Source organism: Neomonachus schauinslandi, chromosome 6 (genome assembly GCF_002201575.2).
Source record: "Neomonachus schauinslandi chromosome 6, ASM220157v2, whole genome shotgun sequence".
Classification (NCBI taxonomy): domain Eukaryota; kingdom Metazoa; phylum Chordata; class Mammalia; order Carnivora; family Phocidae; genus Neomonachus; species Neomonachus schauinslandi.
In genome coordinates, this window is record NC_058408.1 from 31,990,169 (window position 1) to 32,012,878 (window position 22,710).

Genomic DNA, 22,710 nt, shown 5'->3' on the forward strand with positions numbered 1-22,710 from the left:
CACAACATAGCTCCACTTAGCCAAGCACTCCCCTTCGTGTGGGAGGCCTGAGGACACACCACCTCCACATTAAAAGGCATCTTTATTCTTAAGTGGGTCATAGAAGTTGGTCCTCCATCAAGTGGTTTCATTGTATCTTTTACTGACATATGTTTGCTAGGATTTTTGAGGGCTCTTTTCCTAGTCTCGGGAATGTAGAATAGATACATAATTCTACCGGGAAGATGACACCCCGGTTTTGATTATTTGGGCAATCAATCTTCTTGATATCTGGTTCATTTCTACAGTGGGATTACCTGTAAAATACTTTGGAACTAGAAGGTGATACACAGGGAAAAAGGAAAAGTAATTAAAATCGGGGGATTTAATAGGTTCATGGCATTTTACATGCATCTCATCTTAATCTTCACAACAACCTAATGATGCAGAGATGATTGCCCTTATTTAAAAGATGATTTAAGCAATTTGTCCAAAGTCACATGGCTTTTAAGCAGCAGACCTGGCATCCAAATTGTCAGAGCTTGTTCAGTGATGCACAGACGCATCCTAGGTAATGTACGATATGGCGGTGACCTCAAATCTACCCTCAATTTCAACTCTGTTACCTTTAGCTGACATATTTACACACAGAGAGTAGAATAATAATGGTGATTTTATCTTTCAGGTCTCTTACTATGTACAATGCTTATCTAACGAGCCATGCATCCCTGCTTATCAATGTTTGCTTAATCTTTTTGGTTAGGACTTTGCATGCAAGATTTCGCTTCAGTAAAGCCGGCTGATGGATAGGCAGGGCTTTGTGAGCTCTCGGAAGGTGCCTAGCACACAGTAGGTGTCTGGGGGGCAGGTGCTTCTATAAACAGTGCCTGCATAGACCTTAAAAAAATCAGCAGGAGAACAAAGAAAAGGACCCATAATTCACAACTTTGAGTCCTATGCTTTTAACACCCCAGCATGTCTATCAAGGAGTAAAATAACTAAACAATGCAGAAAATCTCCCAGGGTTGTTGCTTGTATAAAACAGCCATGTGCTTACCCTCTCGTGCTAACACAATGTTATCAGGCAATGATTAAGAAGGTAGCTGTTTCAGGGCTTCACAGGGTCAGGAAACAAGGTAGCAAGCCAACAACTCCCTTTTTAGGTGCAGCACTTAGGTTGCAGCCATGTATTGCTTCCAACTGTAAATATTAACGGTGAAGAAAAGAAAGAGATCTTCATTGGCTCTGGGCTGCCTGAGTTCAGCATATTACATGACACCCTGGCCTTATTTGCTGAGATGTAGATAATTGTACTTCTTGTTAACAAGTTTCCATGTATTTTTTACTCCATCAGCAGGTTCTTGAATCAATGCCTAGATTAGGTTTGACTAACATCAGCACAATTTGACTTTGATAGAAAGTTTGAAATTTATGCATAATTAAAAATTGTACATCCATTTGCTAATCTCCAAGTACAAGTAGCTAATCCTTTTGGATGCCACGGCGTTTAAACCTGGTTGCCCAAACACACTGGTACCTTTGCCTCTGGCTGGAATAAAGGAGGCCATAATGTGTTTAGGACCCTGGGGAACATTTAGTAGCAAACTAAGGAAGCCTTTCCCATTTCACCCATTGCCTGAGGATTGAAGGCTTCCATGACCATGGAGAACCGCAGAGTTGTTTTTATACTCCTTTTGAGACACTAAGTTTCAAAACCATTGGAGTTCCTATTTTCTTATAGATAGAAAAAAATGGCCTCAACATTATTTATGTGAAAACATGCCCACATATTCCACTATCTTTAAAGGATATAAGTATTATTTATAGTGCCTGAATTCAATAAATGCCAGTTGATGAGGATGGTGATACAGGAGCCCCTGAATTGTACTTAAGCTGTCTCATTGCAATGGCACATGACCACCTATATAAAAAGTCTGATGCAAGACGGTTATCCTACACCACCACTAGAAAATCAAGAAAGACAAAACTGCATATGTAGAAAATGTTATAAAGTCTAACTACGTTTATTTATAAGAACATACTTTTATTTTATGTAGCAAAAATTCTAATTGGCATATTCTCCGCCATGGATTCCTACAATTCAGGGCATCTATACTTCTGCCTTAATGTAGGATTTCAAGATCCATACTGTTCTATATTTGCAAAGCTGTATTCAAACAGAATATACCATCTTTTCCTCCTCTGTCAACTTCGGAGTTCATGACATATCATAGGTGCTCATAATTTTTTGAACTGAATTGATAACTTACATGGCATAATTTAAACAAATGCAAAAACAGACGCCTCACCATAATTGATGAGCAGCTCCCGAGAGAGCCAGGTGATAATTGGGATACTTGCCAGCTAGAGAGGAAAGCTCTAGAGATCCATGCACCCCAATCTGGACCTCACTTTGAACGAAGAATGTAGTAGGAGTTTGTGATGCTGATTGCAATCTGGGTTCACTGGAATGAATAAATCAGTGAACAGATCCTTAAAAAGGAATTGAACCTAAGAGGATGTCCTTGCTTTATCCCACTCTGGCTAACAGCGCTCTGTAAGTCAATAATCAAGACACAGCCTACTCTTTTATTCTAACAGGTAGCCACGTAGATGTTTTGCCCTTATGTACCTGCCCATCACCTTCATGGTTCTCATAATGCATCCCAGGCTCTTTACGTCCCAGAATGCCTCTTTAACAAGGTGTGCATTTTCTTCCTCAAAGGAGCAATGGTCCGTATTCCCCGGTCATGACAAGAATTCTGTCTCAGGGCAGAAGACAAATTATACAGTTATATAGAATCTGTACCTCTTCAGCTCACCCCACGAGGTGAATGTGAAGCTCAATGCTATTACTTAAGGTTCTGCAAATAAATATTTAAATTGAGGTGCTTATAGTGGTTTCTATAATTTTCTATAATTCAAGAGCATTTATAATGGCAATTAGGTGGCAATGGAGTTCTATCAGCCCAAATACAAACAACCTTTCACCTCAAGAAGCAGCAAATTGGGATAATTTACATACTACCAGCTGTTAATATCTTTAGCATTCACAGGACTTAATGGCAAAAATAAATACATACTGGATCCCATTAGGGACACAGAGCGGATTTACAATCTCTTTCCCATTTACATTCCTCATCTGCTCCCCCGAACTGTTCTTCCAAAAATTCCACCGAGCTCCCTGGGTATAGCTGGTTTCATGAAACATTTGTGTTTTTATAAATCATTTGTAATGGTACCTATTTTAAACACTCATTTACAATTGAGAAATGTTAACATTTCTAAAATTTTCAGGTAGGGTGGTCTGCTTAAAAACAGTCTCCAAGTGTTGCACTTTACAAATTAGGAAACGAAACCCAAGACTGTATATTAGAGAAAAGGACAAGGATTTGAGTTTCGATGAAGTGCATGACTCTTGTTTAGTTAATGATTCGTTAACTTGTTCAGGCCTTAGTTTTGGCACCTGTAGATTGGAAATTACACCTCTACTAGTGGTTAGGATTAAATGAGGCATCGCTTGCTGGCTGCTTTTGGTCATGAGGATAGGTCCCTATCAGAGAAGGCTCAGCGGCAGGCAGAAGAGGCACCATGAAAATCCCGGTCACCTGAGGCCTCAACAGTGGGGTTTCTCGTGCACTGAGCTGTTAACTCCCTGCCGACAGTTCATGGCTCACTCTCAGAGTCTCCTGGCTTCCTTAGCTTTGAAAATGGATTGCACTAATCACAAAAATGTTCAAACCACCTACTGCTAGATATAGGGTACATTTTATATTGATCTGCTCAATGAGGCATTTAAAAAATATATATATATATTTTATTTATTTATTTGTCTGCGAGAATGCGAGAGTGAGAGAGGCAGTCAGAGGGAGAAGTAGGCTCCCCAGTGAGCAAGAAGCCCGATGTGGGACTCAATCCCAGGACCCCGGGATCATGACCTGAGCCGAAGGCAGACGCTTAACGACTAAGCCATCCAGGCGCCCCAGTGAGACATTGTTTTAAGTGAATATATATATTTCTTGATTTTATATACTTTAGGATGATGAGAAGTAACATCTTGTGTATTGCCCCAAAGACTCTTTTTTAGTGGTGATCTAGGGAATTTGCTCAATTTTTACTGAAGGGAGACTTAATCTGATTATACTTCAACCTCCTCAGACCAAAACATCACAGGCCTGAAAATCCTCAATTAATGAATAAGAACTTTAGAAAGATTCAAATGAAGTTTATTTCTTTTTTTTTAAAAAAAGTGCTTAGAGCAAGACTTAGTAATAAAACTATGCCCACAGAAAACTTTTAATTAGCAGAAATAAAAAATTGGGTTAAAGAATACCTGCCTTGGGGCACCTGGATGGCTCAGTAGGTTAAGCGTCTGGCTTTGGCTCAGGTCATGATCCCAGGGTCCTGGGATCGAGCCCCCCGTCGGGCTCCCTGCTCAGCAGGAAGTCTGCTTCTTCTCCCTCTGCCCATTCCCCCTGCTCGTGCTCTCTCTCTCTCAAGTAAATAAAAAAATCTTAAAAAAAGAATATCTGCCTTTTATAGACTAGTTAAAAAAACCCAATCGCCCCCACCACCCCCCAAAACCTGCTCAACGAAAACTCCCTGTTGGTACAACGTTATACAGAAAAAAGAATTTCTGGAACAAGGAATAGTTTGTATTGGTTTGGATTCCAATAGGAAAGAATAAGTCTAAGAATGTCATTGGGGAGCTTTCATTAATTAAATAAAACCATCATTAAAGAAAGCTGCTACCATTTTTGGGGTAAGCCCCTTCTAGTGAGAAAGTGAGTGGCGGCTCCCGGGTGATTCTGACAGGAAATAGCTCAGAGGAAAACACAGGACAGGCCTAAATCACCAAATTATGGAGCAACTCTTCCTTCTGTGGCTGGCTTTTAATAGAAGCTTGGGCGATTTAATCTACAATCTAGCCCTACCCTTCATCCATCCAATTTTATATCCCGTTACTTGCCGGCATCCTTTGCCTGTTCCAGGCAGGCCTCTCCACTGTCCCGAGTTCATGTCACCCAAACTTCTTCCCACTATCACGTCTTTACTTATGACCTTTATTCTCTCTTGAATGCTCTCCCATTTTCTGTCCTCCAAATAATCTTTCTCATATTTCATGGCCTAGCTTAATTCCCATATGCTCCATGGAAACTTCCCCTCCTGTAACAGCTCATAGTGACCAAAATTACGTGAATTCATCCTGTGCTTTTCACTCAGGAACAAAATTAGGGCTTAATTATTTTCAACATGTCTTATTTTTTTCCCTCTGGATCTAGATTGTAGTTTTCTTGAAGTTAGGGTAGTCGGGGCTATATACTCTATTTCCCTGGCCCCTTGCCCTGGTCCTCTCTCCCTCCGTCCTACCCATGTCGGACACGTTGTCGAAACAAACGTGTGGACGGAAGGGTCACTTTGGGAAGCAACTCTCCTTCTCTCAGTTGCCGGGGAGAGGCGGAAGGCCCGCGGCCACTGATGAGAAGACCGGGCACTGCATTTCCTGCCGAGAGGCCCAGAATGTCCGTCTGTCCAGCCAGGAGCAGTTATTACAGGGCAGGTGGCTTAGAGGGGAGACGAGCTGGCAAGGGGGAGGTGGGACTGGACAGCACAAATCCTTCAGGCTCCGCTGAATTCGGAAAAGGGAGAACATTTGGAAACGTCTGTGGGAGGATTTTCTGACCAGCGGTTTTGTAAAAAAAACAATGGTAAGCTCTGGTCTCCCTGATGATGCTTTTGGGGCAAATACAGAAGATTCCATCTAGGTCCCCAAGCTCCTCCTGGGGCTGCCGGAGGGCTCTTTCCACTTGTGAACTCCTCTGGCTCCTTCCTGGATCCTCCTTGTTCTCCTGGCACCAGCTATTTTTCCTAAGCATATTTTCCCCTCTCATGGCTTCGGGCCTTTCCGACAATCTGTGTGATGTTTATTATCGTTTGGGGGCCAGTGCCATAAATTTCCTTCCTTCTCTCCTATCTCTAAGCCCTGCTCCGTGATCCCTGTGGAAGTCTGTGGCTCTGATGGCGGCTTCTCAGGTTTTCCTTTCTCAAACCGTCACACATATCAAAATGCAGTTATAGAAAGAAGAACTAAGAGTCCAAGCAGCAGATAATTATACACATACTGTGGCTTTTCTACTAGGAATAAAGACTTGGGCATTCCGAGCTCTCTTCGCTCACAGGCACACAACTTTACTTGTGGCTTAATTTCTTCAGTGAAAAACAGTGTAATTAACACTTCAGTAACAAACAATCAAACGAAAAAAACAAAAACACTTCCGGGTAGGGGGCGGGGTGGGGGGGGAATGCTCTTTTTGTTTAACTAGGAAAATTCCTGCTCATTCTTTAAGACCTGGATCATAGATCTTGTGTGTGAAACTTCTTTTCTCCCCGCCCCCACCTCTGGAAACATCCTTGTTTCCTCCTCTGTGCAAACCACATACCATTCCTTCCCCAAGTCATTTACTTCTTCAGTAAATACTGAAGCACCTGCTTTGTCAGGCACCACGGCCAGGCACTGAAGTTACAAAGGTAAACAAGACGTTTTTTGTGCCTTCCTGTAGCTCACGGGATGGAGGACAAGGCGACAAATAAATTATTGCAGTATTGCTCATTGGTTAGAGGTAAACACACCCCATAATGTGGATGCTTTACTGCCACTTCTGAGCTGGATATCCTTGGGAAAGTTTCCTAACCTCTCCCTGACTTTGGGTTCTCATCAGTAGAATGGGAAAATACCATTACCTAAGTCTTGGGACTGTTGTGAATGATAAATAAGAATGTGTGTAATGACCTTAGCACACAGTGTCTGGCTCAGAGTAAGCACTCCACAAATAGGGAATGTTATGATAGAGGATAGAGGTGCACTTGGGATGGTGTGGAAACGTGACGACACTCCCAGTAACTGATTGGGTAGGGGAGAGGAGCAAGGAAGTTTTCATGGGCAAGGTTTGGAACACACATATTTGACTAGGCAAAGAGGAATGAATGTCTTTTTCTTTCTTTTTTTTTTTTTTTTTAAGATTTTATTTATTTATTTGAGAGAGAGAGAATGGGGGAGAGCACATGAGAGGGGGGAGGGTCAGAGGGAGAAGCAGACTCCCTGCCGAGCAGGGAGCCCGATGCGGGACTCGATCCAGGGACTCCAGGATCATGACCTGAGCCGAAGGCAGTCGCTTAACCAACTGAGCCACCCAGGCGCCCCTGAATGTCTTTTTCAAGGCTGCAACAGTGGTTGGGTCTTACTTGCTGTAGAGAAGATGAGTTAAGAGGACATGGATTTTAATAATTCAACCATATTTATCTTTGAGCAGAAGTTACGCTCCTCTCCCCAGTCACTAAGATTTTGAGGGGCTCTGTCCATCTGATAAAATGGAATGCTTTTCTAAAAGCAAACATAAAGTCAAATTAAATGTATCCCTGAGGGCTGCTCTGAGAGTCTCTTTGGGTGTCCACGTGATTATGTTACAGGTGTGAGCCCATGTCTTTATGGGTCTAAGCTTCCTCTGGGATTGGCTCAGGAAAAAGCCAATTTATATCAAATTCCACTTCAGCATAAATAATAGGGTTTCTGTGCATTTGGTATTTGGATGGAAATGTTCCCTTAATGGAGAGTGTGACTCACTTATCCTTAAGACAATCTCATTACCAAAGTGGTTACTAATGACCGAGACTTGCCTTTTGCATTTTGCAAAATTGGTAGGAAAAAATGGGCCAACTTTCTATACTTAATATGTATTATCACTTTCATTAATTTCAATAACTGTGGGGCAAGTTGAATACATATACACACATGATTCTCCAAGCTAGAAACTGCCACTTTGAACGTACTTCAGAAACACTCATTATATCAGTAAGTTAGTGAATATTTATCGAGTACCTATTATATACATAACTTGATGCTGGCTGTTAAAAATTCAAAGGAACATTTTACTTTTAAAATGTATTTTTTCACTGAGTTTTAGGTTATCAACTCAAGTGATTTCAGTCATTTATCAGGCATTACTATGTACTTTACCACTCTGAATAACAAATATACTGGTACCTTAGTTTTCCTTTATAGCATAATCTTGCTATCTGCACAGGATTATCAAAGAAATACTAGGGGAAATATATATAGTAATTATATACAAAAAAGTTATATATATTCAGAGCCACCTGTGGAACTAAATTAAACTCAGGTAGACAATGAGACAATCATGAATATGCTTTCCAAGTGATCAAATACATTTCGCTGCAAATGCCCATTTGGTTTTGGATGAGCTGTATTAATATGTTGCTTCCTTTCTGTATACAATTAGTTTCAAATAGATTTCTACAGTTTACATGCAACACACTGTGATTCAGAAATTATAATTGTTAGTAAGAGATAATAGCCATGATCTTTATGCCCTTTAAGAAATAAAGAATTTTTTGTTTTTACAAAGGTTAGGAAAATAATATGCATACAGTCCACAAATATGTATTATGAGTCAAGAAAGTTTTAAGTAGAAATAATATTAAAATAATTACTAATTCCAAGTCAGTTATCTTGATATTTAAATGTGCTCACATGTTAAATTCTCTTGAGTGTACCTACTTTTCTACATGTCATTCCATTTGCTCTCACAAAAAAGATCAGCTATGGATTCAATGAGCCAAAGCCTCATTTCCTAAAGGGAATAAGTCATTCAAGAAGAAAAGCCATATTACATAAGAGTCTACACTCTCCATTTGTAAAAATTAAAATTTAGGAAAAATTAAATTCATGTCATGTCAAACCAGACAACAGCATGATATTTGATTGCATACCAGCAGTTTTCAGTTTGGTTGATCACAACTCTGTTCTGCATAGATGGAACCAATGCCAAAGTTCTTCTTGAGAATAAAACAAGGAAGATAATTCAAGAAAATGGTAACTAACAAGATGTAACTGACCTCATTGTTTGCTTTGAGTCACTTGGCCAACTAATTGGCTTGTATCATGTACATCTCATTTCTGAAATAATCTATAATAGACTTCAACCACATTTTGAAGAGAATGGAAGTGTATCCAGTGAAACATAATGCATTCCCTCTAGGGCAATAACTAGGATATATCTCAGTTTGCACAGAACAATATCAGTGTAGGCTATTGTCACAGCATGATTATTAATAGTTCTTGCTTTCATTCTCAAAATACTCCAGTCGAACAATAAATAATGTCGTCACCCTTGTCATAACCAACATACGTCATTATGGGCACATTTCAAATATCTTCATGATTTACAAAGTTGTAAAACTTATGGGTGGAGCTATACACGGAAGTCACTCAGTTCTCCTTCTTAAGCTCTTTGAGAGCAGGAATACATCCTTTGTGCATATTTTAGTTGCTCACCATGCTCGGCTCAGAGCTTTGCCTACAGCAGACTCTTGATAAATGGTGGACAAATGGATAAATATTTTAAAAACCAGTTTCCACAAAGTCCAATATTGTAGCAACGCAATGATCCCATCAGGGAGATTTAAAAGATGATGAGATTAATTTGACATGTACCTAAAAAGCCACTTGTTTTGGTTAGCTAGTCAATTCAGTGGCAAACTTCAACCTGGTTATTTCTCACGGTTTTCTGTGGCTTAACACCAACCACTTTAGTTATACTTGCAATCCAGGGGCCCCACTCTCTATCACCTGTTTCTGTTCTATTCTGGACACATGGAGAAATGTGTTCTGAAGGTGAAAGTCTACATTACATGATTTCTGTGAAGCTAGTGGTGATGACCCCACATTAAGAAATGAAGAGCATTAATTATACTTGATGAAGCAGAAGTCTTAATAATGTGTGAAAAGATGAAAGGAAAACAGATTAGTGAACTGAATTCGACCTGATTCCAGTGATTGAAATACATCAAAATAACATTTCAGAACCCTTTCGTATGTTAGTGCTATATTTACTCCTTCCTGAATGCTAATTAGTGGAAACTCAGTGATGAGTGACAGTGTTTTTTAAAATAGTAATTTGTAGAGAATGTCATTCTGGGTACCTCCTTCCTGAAGGAGCACAAAGAGACTGCCATAGAGAGGAAGCATCCTGTGCCACCGGCCAGCGGTCTTTTCTTCACAGAAGCCCAAGGATGTGGGCCAGTTGGCATCATCCTTGACATCAGCCTTTATGATCAAGCACAGCTCTAACCCTCTCGGAAACCATCTGTGACTCTGTCATTCACAAATGACTCCAAATCCCTGCTGAGTTTATTTTTACTTTCTGCTTTACTCTCTTAATGAGTTCTATAAATTTTTTAATGTGAAGGAGAATTTCCTATCACCTGCTAGACTTACTGTGTCTCAATGAATGCCTCCCATCCTGGAACTCTGGAACTTTCTGAACAGGTTCCCTCAATCAGGTCATCCATTACCTTGCATGTTTGCTTAGACTCTTCATTTAGCCAAAATAAAGAGTCATGTTAACAGTCAGACATGCCTGCTTACTCCTCAAATTCTGCATCTTTGGTTATTCTAGTTACCTTTGCTATCATCTCTACTTGTGTGAGTTCCTTCAAGAGAGGTGGTGACCAGCCACAGGCACCAAAAATTTAGGGTTGCATTGGAAAGGAGTTCTCATTTGGTTTTCCAAACCATCGCTGACATATTTCTTGACCAGTTTGGATGACAATCACAGGAAACTCCTGCTAATTCCTCCAAGATCCCTCTCCTGGGTCCTGACAGACCTCAAAACTCTCTTTAGCATTAGACTTGGAAGTAAATGATGTGGATAAACTCTTCCCGGATACTTATCTGGAGAAATTCAGGTAACCTTTTAAAATCTTTATTCATTTGGGGTGCCTGGATGGCTCAGTCAGTTGGGTGTCTGCCTTCGGCTCAGGTCATGATCCCAGAGTCCTGGGATCAAGCCCCACATCAGGCTCCCTGCTCAGAGGGGAGTCTGCTTCTCCCTCTCCCACTCCCCATGCTCATGCTCTCTCTCTCTCAAGTAAATAAATAAAATCTTTAAAAAAATAAAATCTCTATTCATTTATCTTTAAGATAAAGATAATAATGCCTCTCAGAGATATTGTGAGGGGGAAAAATTGGACTTACAAATATGAGAGCCTCTCAGATTGAAAACAGTGCTAGTGCATAATCATTATTCACAATTTCAAAAGTATCATCTATTCCTTTTCTACCTTTTCACAACAGTTATTTTGGTTATAGAAATTTGATCACTCAACCTCCCCACCAAGAAAAGCCTGGGACCAGATGTCTTCATTCTATCAAGCATTTAAAGAAGAATTTACTCTAATCCTTTTCAAACACTTCAAAAAAACAAAAACAAAAACAAAAACAAAAACCTGATGAGGAGAGAAAATATCCAAACTCATTTTAGAAGGTCAACATTATCCTGATATAAAAGCCAAACGAAGATACCACAAGAAAAGAGAACCACAAGCCAATATCCTTGATGAACAGAGATGCAAAAATCTCAACAAAGTACTAGGAAAGCAAACTCAAAAGCAGATTGAGAAGATTATATATCATGACCAAGTGAGACTTATCCCTAGGATGCAAAAACAGTTCAACATATAAAAATCAATCAGTGTAATACACCACATTAGCAGAGTGAAGGATAAAAATCACTCGATTGATTGTTTCTTTTGCTGTGCAGAAGTTTTGAAGTTTGGGACGGCTGGGTGGCTCAGTCAGTTAAGTGTCTGCCTTTGGCTCAGGTCATGATCCCAGGGTCCTGGGATCCAGCCCCGCATCGGGCTCCTTGCTCAGTGGGGAGCCTGCTTCTCCCTCTGCCTGCCTCTCTCACTCTCTCATTCTCTCTGACAAATAAATAAATAAAATATTTTTAAAAAAGAAGTTTTGAAGTTTGAGGTAGTTCTATTTTTCTATTCTTGCTTTTGTTCTCTGTGCTTTTGGTGCCATGCCCATGAAATCATTGCCAAGACTGATGTCATAAAGCTTTTTCCTTATGTTTCCTTCTAAGGGTTTTTACAACATACAAAAAGAAGTTGTGTTTCTACAGGCCAACAACAAACTATCTGAACGAGAAATAAATAAATAATCCCATTTACAATAACATCAAAAAGAATAAAATACTCAGGAGTAAGTTTAACCAGGGAGGTAAAAGATCTGTACACTAAACACTATAAGATAGGGATGAAAGAAATTGAAGAAGACACAAATAATGGAAAGATATTCTGTGCTCATGAATTGGAAGAATTTATATTGTTCAAATGTCCATACCTAGAGCAATTGACAGATTCAATGCAATCCCTACCAAAATTCCAACGGCATGTTTCATAGAAATAGAACAAGCAATCCTAAAATGTATATAGAACCACAGAAGACCCCGAATTGCCAAAGCAATCTTGAAAAGGGAGAACAAAGCTAGAGGCAGCATAATTCCTGATTTCAAACAGTATGGGTTTGGCATAAAAACAGACACATAGACAAATGGAACAGAATCAAGAGCCCAGAAATAAATCCACCCATATATGGCCAATTAATTTATGATAAAGGAGCCAAAAATAAGGATTATCTTTTCAATAAATGGTGTTGAGAAAACTGAATAGCCACACATCAAAGAATAAAACTGAATTCCTTTCTCATACCATATACAAAAATCAACTCAAAATGGATTCAAGACTTGAATGTAAAACCTGACTCTGTAAAATTCCTAGGCAAAAACATGTGGTGTAAGTTCCCTGATATCGGTCTTGGCAATGATTTTTTGGATTTGATACCAAAAGCAAAGGCAATAAAAGCAAAAGTACACAAGTGGGATTACATCAAACTAGAAAGCTTTTGAGCAAAAGAAACCATCAATGAAATGAGAAGGCAACCTAGGGAATGCAAGAAAATATATGCAAATCCTATATCTGATAAGGGGTTAATATCTAAAATGTATGAAGAACTCATACAACTCAATAGCCCAAAAGCCCCAGTCTGATTAAAAAATGGGCAGAGAAACTGAATGGACATTTTTCCAAAGAAGACATATCAATGGCCAACAGCCACAAGAAAAGATGTTCAACATCATCAATCGTCATGGAAATATAAATCAAAACCACAATGAGATATCACCTCACACCTGTCAGAATGGTTATCATCAAAAAGACAAGACATAATAAGTGTTGGCGAGGATGTAGAGAAAAGGTAACCCTTATGCATGGTTGATGGGAATGTAAACTGGTGTAGCCATTATGGAAAACAGTATGGACATTCTTTAAAAAGTTAAAAATAGAACTACTGTATAATCCAGCTATTCCATTTCTGGGTATATATATCCAAAGGAAATGAAATCATTGTCTCAAAGAGCTATCTGTACTCCCATGTTAATTGCAGCATTATTCACAACAGCCAAGGTATGAAAACAACATACATATTTAACAACAGATAACCGAATAAAGAAGATCTGGTACGTATATGCAAGAGAATATTATTCCACATGAGAAGGAATGAAATCCTGCCATTTGGATCTTGAGGGCATAATACTAAGTGAAATAATTCAGACAGAAAATAAAAAGTACTGTATGGTCCCAATCATATATAAAATCTAGAAACACTGCACAAAACATAGAAACAGAGAGTAGCATAGTGGTAGCCAGGAGCGGAGGGTGAGGGAATGGAGAGATGCTGGTCAAAGGGTACAAGCTTTCAGTTATAAGATGAGTAAGTTCTAGGAATCTAATATTCAGCACGATGACTAACAGTTCAAAATACTACTGTACTGCACACTTAAAAGTTGCTAAGAAAATAGATGGTAGAAGATGTTCTCACCACAAGAAAAGAAATGGTATTTATGTAATGAGATGGTGGTGTTAGTTAAGGCCATGGTGGCAGCCATTTTGCAACATCTAAGTGTATCAAATCAACTAGTTGTACACCTTAAACTTACACATGTTCTTTGTCATTTATATCTCAATAAAACTCGAATAGATACTAAGAAAAAATACAAGTGGATTATAGATATGGAGAATGAAATATAAAAGATCAATAGATCTATAACATGACACCCAAATTTAGACACCCAGCTCAGCTATTTCTTGAATTCCAGACTGGAATATTCAACTGTAATAACGGTACTTGGATATCCCACAGAACCTTACATTTATTCGTTTATTTAATTGACAAATATTTTTAAATATTCACCAAATGTAACTGGAGTATCCCCTCAGAACTACACCTTCTCCAAACAATCATGAGGTAGGTCTTTTAGCTTCAAACTTTGTTCATTTACCCCTCCACTGATCCCCTTTGACTATATAAGGTAGTGCCAAATGTCCTTTCCTTTTATCTGTATTACTGCAATAGCCCCCTACATGTGTCTTTTGGGGTCCAGTCTTGCATTTCTTTTAATCCAGCCTCTACATAGAAGCCCAGCTGATATTTCTAAAGTGCAAGTGTGATCTTGTCACTTTTCTGATTGAACTCCTTTAAAGACTCCCCATAACTCTTAGGAGAAAAAGCCAAGGTCATTGATTTGATCTACAAGGACTCATTTCTGCTACTTCTACAGCCTCAGTCTTACTGTGTTCCCACTGCCCTTCAGGCTCCAGCCCTCCTGCACAAGCTCTGCAGTCCCTTCTGCCAGCAACACTCTCTACTGTGCCATCCCTCCTGTCACAACCTGACAGCTGTTTACCTTCGAATCCCAGCTTTGGCTTTGAGACCTTCCCCATCCACCTCTAAGACTGGGCAAAATGCCCCTCCCAAGTGCTCCTTTATAGCTGGTACTTTTTTTTTTAAATAATTTGAAATAGTCATCAGTCATCATGGAAATATATTTGCTGATACTTAGTTTTATCCTAACACTGACCCAGACTCTGTCCTTTACTGTTTGTTTACCTACATCCCCCACCAGACCTTCAACTTGTGAGCAAGTGTTGTGTCTAATTTACAGTTGTATTCTCATTACCTAATCCAGAGTATGGCACATAGTAGGTATTCATTAATTGTTGCATAAATTAAAAAAGGAAAGAAGGGAAAGAGTCCATATTAGTAATACTTTTGGTAGTTGGACAATACAGATTTCTTTTCATTGGTTTCCTACCTAAATCAATAAACTCAAATTTTATATATCACCATTTCCAGAAAGAATTCCATTTTAATTTTACAAAATTAAGTTGAATAACTTCAGAAATGGCAAAAGGATATTTAAACACAATTTAGTGGAGATTTGGAGAGGTGAGAGACTTTGTTTGCTCTTATATTGAAAAAATATATATTTAAAAACAGCTTATCACAATACCTGGCACAGAGTAGGTTCTCAATAGTGCTACTTGAATTTTAGAATTGTTTCCTCATGCTGCCAGAACACTAATTTCTGCAGATATTCCTATTTTCTCTACTTTCCTTCTCCCTAAAAAGGAGAGTAATAAAAACCATTCTTCATGTACACACACACACACAAAGAAGGAAGAGGCATGGCCAAACACAGAGACATGGCCTCATTTAGTTCAAATGTTAAATCTTAAAAATAAGCAAAAAGAAATGATCTTTTATTCAACTAAATACAGGTTTTGTTTCAGAAGCTTGTTCTAGAGGAGTGTATGTGAATTTCTGTCATTTAGGTGAGATGGCCCCTCCATGGAGCCAGGGTGAACTATGCCTACTATGGGCAGGGACATTGTAAACCAACAGAGAGAACAATTAGGGATATAATCAATTCTAGAATGCCAGCCAGAGGAATACTTGCCAAGGAGGGAAAGCACACGGGACCCTGATTTTGAGGGCCACCGGTATCTCCTTTGCACGGACACATCTGGGGAAGCAGACCTCCATTCAGGAAGATGAGCACTATTGCTGTGTGTTCATTATGTGATGTGATGTGAGTGTGTGTGTGTGTGTGTGCACGCGCGCACGCGCGCACATGCCTGCCTGGCTTGTGGACATCTTAACCATGCAAGACACAGTCAAGGCAAATGAAGACAGCTGTCAGAGGATGAGAAGTAGAGATACAGAAACACAAGTTTATTTTTCTGTGTAAATATGTAAAAGGCATAATCACACACAATGCAATTAAAAATAGAGAAAAATGAAGAGAGAAAGGAAAGTATTTTTGTTTTAAGTCAGGTATCTCATGACAGGATGTTTGGAAAATAGAAAAGTGATTGACGGTGACAATGACAAGAGAGACATCATAATTTCACAGAGAAAGCATTCGTGAGTGACTCAGATATATTTGGAAGATAACAAATTAACACTGAAGTGGTCTGTAAGTATATAAGTACAGATATGTCCAAAAAGGGAGTCAATATGAAAGCCATATGTATATAGCTATAATCGATTTTATGCTTACTTCAAATATCTGGAAATGCAAACATTGATGGGGGTTTTCCCCAAGTCTCTTGTCACAAAGTCTAAGTTTGGAACGGATCCATCTGAGACAGCAGTATGGCACATGCTGCCTGGATGGGAGCGAGAAGAAGGGGGATAAAGAAACACTTCAAAATCAGTTGCTTCCCATTTGAAATGACTGCCAGTTTCCTGGAGGATTTGAATTTGCTGCATAAAATTTTCTATGACTATTGAAAAATAGAATTGAATCCATTTCCTTTGCTTTTATACTACACCATTTTGTCCTTTTGTTTTGATTGGCATATTTAGGTCTTCCTTGGTCATTTCCACAGAAAAACAACTTTCTTTAAACAATTGGGTCTAAATGAGGATTAGATATCACCCAATGGATAAATCGCCCTCGTGTTGTCAAATCAGGGCAGCTCCTAAAGACACAGACACATTTACAAAATTACATTTGTCAGGTCGTTGTTATTGTAGTTGTTTTCTAAATTAATTCATAGGATCAAACCACTTTTCCCTTTAAATGAGCATAATGTCTTCTTTGGAAGGGTACATCGGTACAGAGATATTTAGCAGAAATTCTAACATGCCAGTGGAAGGAATTAAAAATATTTTCAAATAAAGTTTTTTAAATTACTATTATATTTAGTCTATTAAAAGAAATGTATATAATTTTTTTTGCATATCTTATTAATTTACTTGGTAGAGCCATCATTTCATGTATATATCTTAAAAAAACATAATGCCAAATATATTTTGATAATGAAAGGTATTATGCTTCTATGGTTTTTTCAGAAAGATAATTAAAGATGATACATTTACTTGCAAATTTTAAAAAATATGCCTCTAAGAAATCAAGTTTTATAATATATATTTTTTGGTGTATAGATATACAACAGTACTTATTTTTCCTTTAATATGCATCAAAAAGCAATTCAAATCAGTCCATTTGATAGAAATGTCAGCAAGCTCATAAATTTATAAGCAATTAACCAAAAAGTACTCTATTTGAATAGAAAGTATTGCAGGAAAAAGAAATGAAAGTAGGGCTTCTCTGTCCTATTGAAGGAGAGGTTTTGTGGAATCAGAAAGTATACTGGTGAGGCATAATTTGAGTTTTGATACCAATTATATCAGAAAATTTTCTTTCTCCATTTTAGGGATCTCATGTGATTACCTGCTTTCTCTTTATATATATTTTTAACTTCCCAGAGAGCTGGCAACACTTCATTTGAACAGCTATGTATAAAAACATAGACGGATGTGAAAAGGTTTAATCAGTAATTTTCAAACTGTCATGTCACGAATAATAGATGGGAATGAAAGAACGTAAATGCCTTAGGATCTGGGTGCACGGGGCAACTTCCATTACAAAAGCACACACAGAAATGGAGTGTGGGAGAAAATCAGTTCTCATTGCAGCGGTCACTCCAATATGGAAGCACCAAGAAAGACAATGTACTTGTACGAAGTATACTCAATGATGAGAAGTTTCCAGTTATGTTAAGAACAATATTTTTTACATATATAGCTGAAATAGGTAAATACTTAATACTAAATACCAAATACTTAATATTCTCACTCTCGCTTAAAATAGTCCTTGAATTTATTTTAATTTTCAAGGTAATTTTTCTTTTTCTTTTTTCGAGTCTAAAATGAGTCAAGGCATTTCTTGAACTTCGATGGCTTTTAAGTTTAGGAATGTCTCAATGAGTGTTAGTCATCGTCCTGTTCACCCCACTCAACAACTGCCTCGTCGTTCATGCGCAGAATGAGGTAAGAAAGAAGCTGAAAGAGATTCTGCCAGAGTAAGAGAGACACATAAAAGGAGAGCCCGCTTACATCCACCTCGCAGCGTTCGCCCCCGAAGGCCACATCACAGACACACTGGAACTTGTTGACCAGGTCCTGGCACAGACCGCCATTGAAGCACGGATCCGAGGCACACTCGTCAACGTCTCTTTCACACCTTGAACAGAACAGAAATAGCAGCAAACTTGGTCTCTGTTGAATAAACTGGCTGGGAAATGGGGTAAAGAATAAAAGTTGTCACCTTATCTACTTGGAACAGTACGGTCTGACTTACCAACTCCCATACAACTTACATATACTTACTGATGTGGGACATATTCCTCAAAATTCCTGTAACAAATTTTGTTCTTAAGGGAAATAATTTGTACACACGCACAGTTAATTAGAATGAGAAACCAGGTGCAAGTACCTAGAAACCAAGAAAAAACCTGAAGAAAAGTTGTTTGTCTCTGAAGAGCATTTAGCATCTTTGCCATCTTCGGTTCGGTTTACTGGGGGCGCATGGGAACCATGAGGCTATATTTTGCCAACCTGGAGTCTGCAGAGCAGACCTATGCTCCTGCTGTCAGGATTCTAATGCATCCATGCCCTTAGGCTATGGGGTGAAAGAAAGCCCACCAAAAATAGGGGGAAAAATCGGTTTATTCTTGAAGATTTTGGATTATTTTCCTTTGGAATCTTATTTTTCTTTTTTCTTTTTGGAATCCTGTTTTTTGACAAAAAGTAAAAGTAGATAATTAGAATATTTCAGTTGCTAATAAATATGTTTCATAGCTAAGTGTATTTTTAAAATATTCAGGTAGAATGACTTTCAAGAGCTAAATTTTCTCAAATGATATCAATTCTAAGGTATATTGAAATCTTCCTCTTCCCTGGGACACTGTCATCTTTCACCCGACCTTCCGCCAACAACTTGTTTTTCCATATATTCACCGATTAATTCACCAGTCACTTTCATTCAGTTGTTCAGTCTGGTATGTATTTAGCACTTATTATGTGCCAAACACTGTTAGGTCTCAGCATAGAGCAGTAACTAAAGCATCTCTTTTACTTTGGGAAATTCATATAAAATACTAGCTCCAAGAATCCCTAAAGAGCAACTTAAAACATCGAAGTGTAATGTAAACAATTTTTCATTCCTCGCCTCCCAAAAGGTAAAACGTGCATGCCTGGGTCATCGACTAATCACTAGGCTCAAAATGAAGGGGGCTAACGGGGTGGGTGGGGAGGGCCAACCCAAGGTATAAAGGAAAAAAAGATTTCTTCCCAGAAAAACAGCTCTTTATCCTGCTGGATAACAAGCATAGCTGAGACATTTTGTTTTCTTTTTTTGGCTCGGGTTTCTGGACTGGAAGGAAGCTTCTCCGATTAGATCTGAGCAAAACCTGACAACTTGTGAGAGCCTGCCAAGCACTCTTTGTCCTGGGTGGGCCAGAGTGTTCACACCATCCATCATTTACGACCTGCCAGGATGACACTATAAAGTTGGGGGTTTGGCCAGACAGAAGAGGAGGCAATTTGCAGGAAGACAGCTTTTCAATATCTTTGGACGTTATGGAAGTCCCATTCCCCTAGGCCTTGGGAGACTGTCTAGTATTTTCCAGTCTTCCTCTGGCTCTTCTTTCTGCATTTCTTATCCATCTCTCTTTTGAACCAAACAGTGTACCACACATACAAATTCATTATAAACATTACCGGAGCTTTCATTAGAGGTTAATTAATAGATCGGCAATCAAAATAAATAAATCTATTAACATCCAGTGAATTAACTGATCATGCTTAAGGACTTTGAAAGTACAGCATCTATTGAACATGTGTTCACTATTTTAGAAATCCATTTGCAGCAGAGAAGTTGATCCAGAGGATATCCCCGTGAGAGAAAGGAAAACTTGAAGCTTCCTTTTCTTACCGCATTTCAAAGAAAGGATTTGCATTTAAATGCAAGATTATTCTTGGGGCGCCTGGGTGGCTCAGTTGTTAAGCGTCTGCCTTCGGCTCAGGTCATGATCCCAGGGTTCTGGGATCGAGCCCTGCATCGGGCTCCCCGCTCAGCGGGAAGCCTGCTTCTCCCTCTACCTCTGCCACTCCCCCTGCTTGTGTTCTCTCTCTCGCTGTGTCTCTCTCTATCAAATAAATAAATAAAAATAAATGCAAGATTATTCTTTTAAACAAATGTTGGAGGAAAGGGACACGTTTATTGTAAATAGGGATAATGCGTGAGTAGCAGAGAAAATAGTCCAAGGCTTCGGACGCGTCTATGCATTGTGCCATTGAACATTAATGTGACATGAATCATTCACCTGTGACACGGAGGCAGGAAATAACCAGCGCTTACGTATAGTGAAAGAGTTGGTCAAGGAAATATTTGCACTGTTTCGGAGGGATATGGAATTGGAGGCCAGCTGAATGGTCTCTGGGTTAACAATACGTTGCATGGTAAAAAGTGGCTCAATAGAAAGTAGACTATGCTCCAAGGCTATGTCCTTCCGTGCACATATATGCTTGGTCTACCTGTACGGCTTGGAGCCAACCACTGAAAGCAGGCTGTGAAGGCAAGAACTAGATTTGTCACTGAATGCTGAATGGGTAAAAGGCAGGTATATCCGAGATTGTCTGCTATTTTGTAAAAGCGGCAAAATAGCTGAATCTTGTCGTGCCAAAAGAGCCAGCTGGAAAAGAGAAAATTCAAATGAATCCAATTGCAATTGTCATGGAGCACAAATTATACCCATAATTTTATTAACTTCCTTTTTGAGAAAAATTCATTCAGTCAAACTCTCTCTCTCAAATGCTTTGTATTTTCATTTATCTAATTTGTTCAATGCGGGAAGTTTGATCAGAGATCACTATCTTGTGCTGGACGGCATATGAGATGAAGGAGTACTTTTCCCATTTTCTTTTAATTTTTGCAAGCAAAGGTTTATTCATTTCTGTCAGCACATCCAAAAGAAGAGCACAGGCTTTGAGGGCAGCTTGACCGTACTGCAGCACACATCTGGATTGGCACCTGACCTGTAACTTAAACCCTCAGCCCCAGTTTTTGCAAATGCAAAGTGGGATTAATAACAACTAGAGATGATATTTATAAGATGCATGACTTAGTGCTCAACAAATGATTAACTATTTATTATCTACTTATATAGAGATATATAAGAGGTTATAGAGAGCTGTGGTATATAATCAGGACATTGATCCTTTTGAGAAGCTGATAAAAGCTGTGGAGTATATTCCTTTTTTTTTTTAATCTTTGACCTCACCTTCAGCTAGTCAAATGCATATCCAAATTTGGCTGCATTTTCAGCCATTGTCTGAAGCCACCGGCCAACTCCATATCAACAATCCCTGTATTAAGTGAAGAACTGTTGAAGGGTTTCTCTGGGAAAGATAGACTCATATGGATAAGGTGCATATACTTTCGGGGTTCTAGATCATTCTGTGAGGCAATCTTTTAGGTATATTTTATTTTACTTCAACAGCAACTATATTTGCATTACTTATTAGAGTCAGCAGGAAAGAAACATGAATCCAGAAGTACTTATCAGAAAGAAAACTAGCACATTCTACATTTTTTCAAAAGACATATTTTCCTATTTGAAGTCTTGGCTAATAAAGTGTTCTTTACTTTGACCTAAACTGTGATTTTTCTTCTTTTTTATTGTTTGACTCTGGTTGGACCTACATTTCAGCATGGATTTTCCTATGGGAACTGAGATGAAAAACTAGAGGAGAAATCAACCTTGTATAATCCCACTGTTTTTCAGCCCAGAATTTTCTTCTATAAAGTTCTAATGTGACTCACCATTCCCCAGTAAAACCTGGCCAGCACAGACATTTTAATTCACCCTGGAACTCCGAGCAGTTGCCTCCGTTGTAGCAAGTGAGATTTGTCTTCTCATTCCCACAGACTGTTGAGGGTAATCTGGTGTGCCTAGAGACATAAAAGTAGCAGCCACAGCTGTTCATCTTGCTCACTTCATTCAAAAAAACTTTTTGGAAAAGTTCATGTATGTATTCAACGCCAAACTAATTAACTACTCAGGCTGGCTGAGCCACAGATGCTTGATTGTTCTGCATTATACACAGTCACTTTCTCCAGGTAAACGGCTCCTGCTGGGGGGTGATATAGCAAGCATGGCTATATATCTTCCATTTCTACAGTTTTCATTGGTGAGATAAGATCTGTGCTGTGGGGTGGCAATAAATTTAGGGCTGGGAAGAAACTTGCTATAGCTTGGTTTCCTGCTGCCTTGCTTATAATAAATCAACACAGGCCACGGAAAATTGCATCTCTATAAAGGCCAGGAAAGCAAGGACAGCACTCTGGTACCCAAGCACTCATGTGATTTCTCTGTAGGCTTTCAGAGCTGAACTCCTGTTACCCCGCCAACACTTGCTGGTCTCTAGCCAATGATTCATAGCTTAGCCGAATGCAAGCCGAATGCTGTCCAGGAGGACTGTAGATAGCACTCAGTGGCAACTGTATGTGAATTCAGGAGGGTGGCTCTTTTGTATAACAACGAAGCTGCACATATTAAGGAATCCTTATACGAGGCAGAACAAATTGTTAGAAGCTAAGCAGAACTTGACTACAAGGCAAGATCCAGAGGTGTGAAGGACTGGATTAGAAGAGATTTTAAGGGTGTTGTTCAGGTCCT

General features: G+C 39.0%; 1 protein-coding gene across 3 annotated transcripts in view; it reads right to left on the reverse strand.

Moving 5' to 3' along the window:
- The window catches only part of CRB1 (crumbs cell polarity complex component 1), a 150,881-nt gene that overhangs the window by 13,033 nt on the left and 115,138 nt on the right, over positions 1-22,710 (reverse strand). For all 3 annotated transcript variants that reach the window (XM_021682496.1, XM_021682497.1, XM_021682495.1), the window contains 2 exons: positions 21,855-21,983; positions 18,086-18,212 (listed from right to left, as the gene is read on the reverse strand). In XM_021682496.1, the coding sequence (XP_021538171.1) occupies positions 18,086-18,212; positions 21,855-21,983 (256 nt within the window). The remainder of the gene's footprint in view (positions 1-18,085; positions 18,213-21,854; positions 21,984-22,710) is intronic.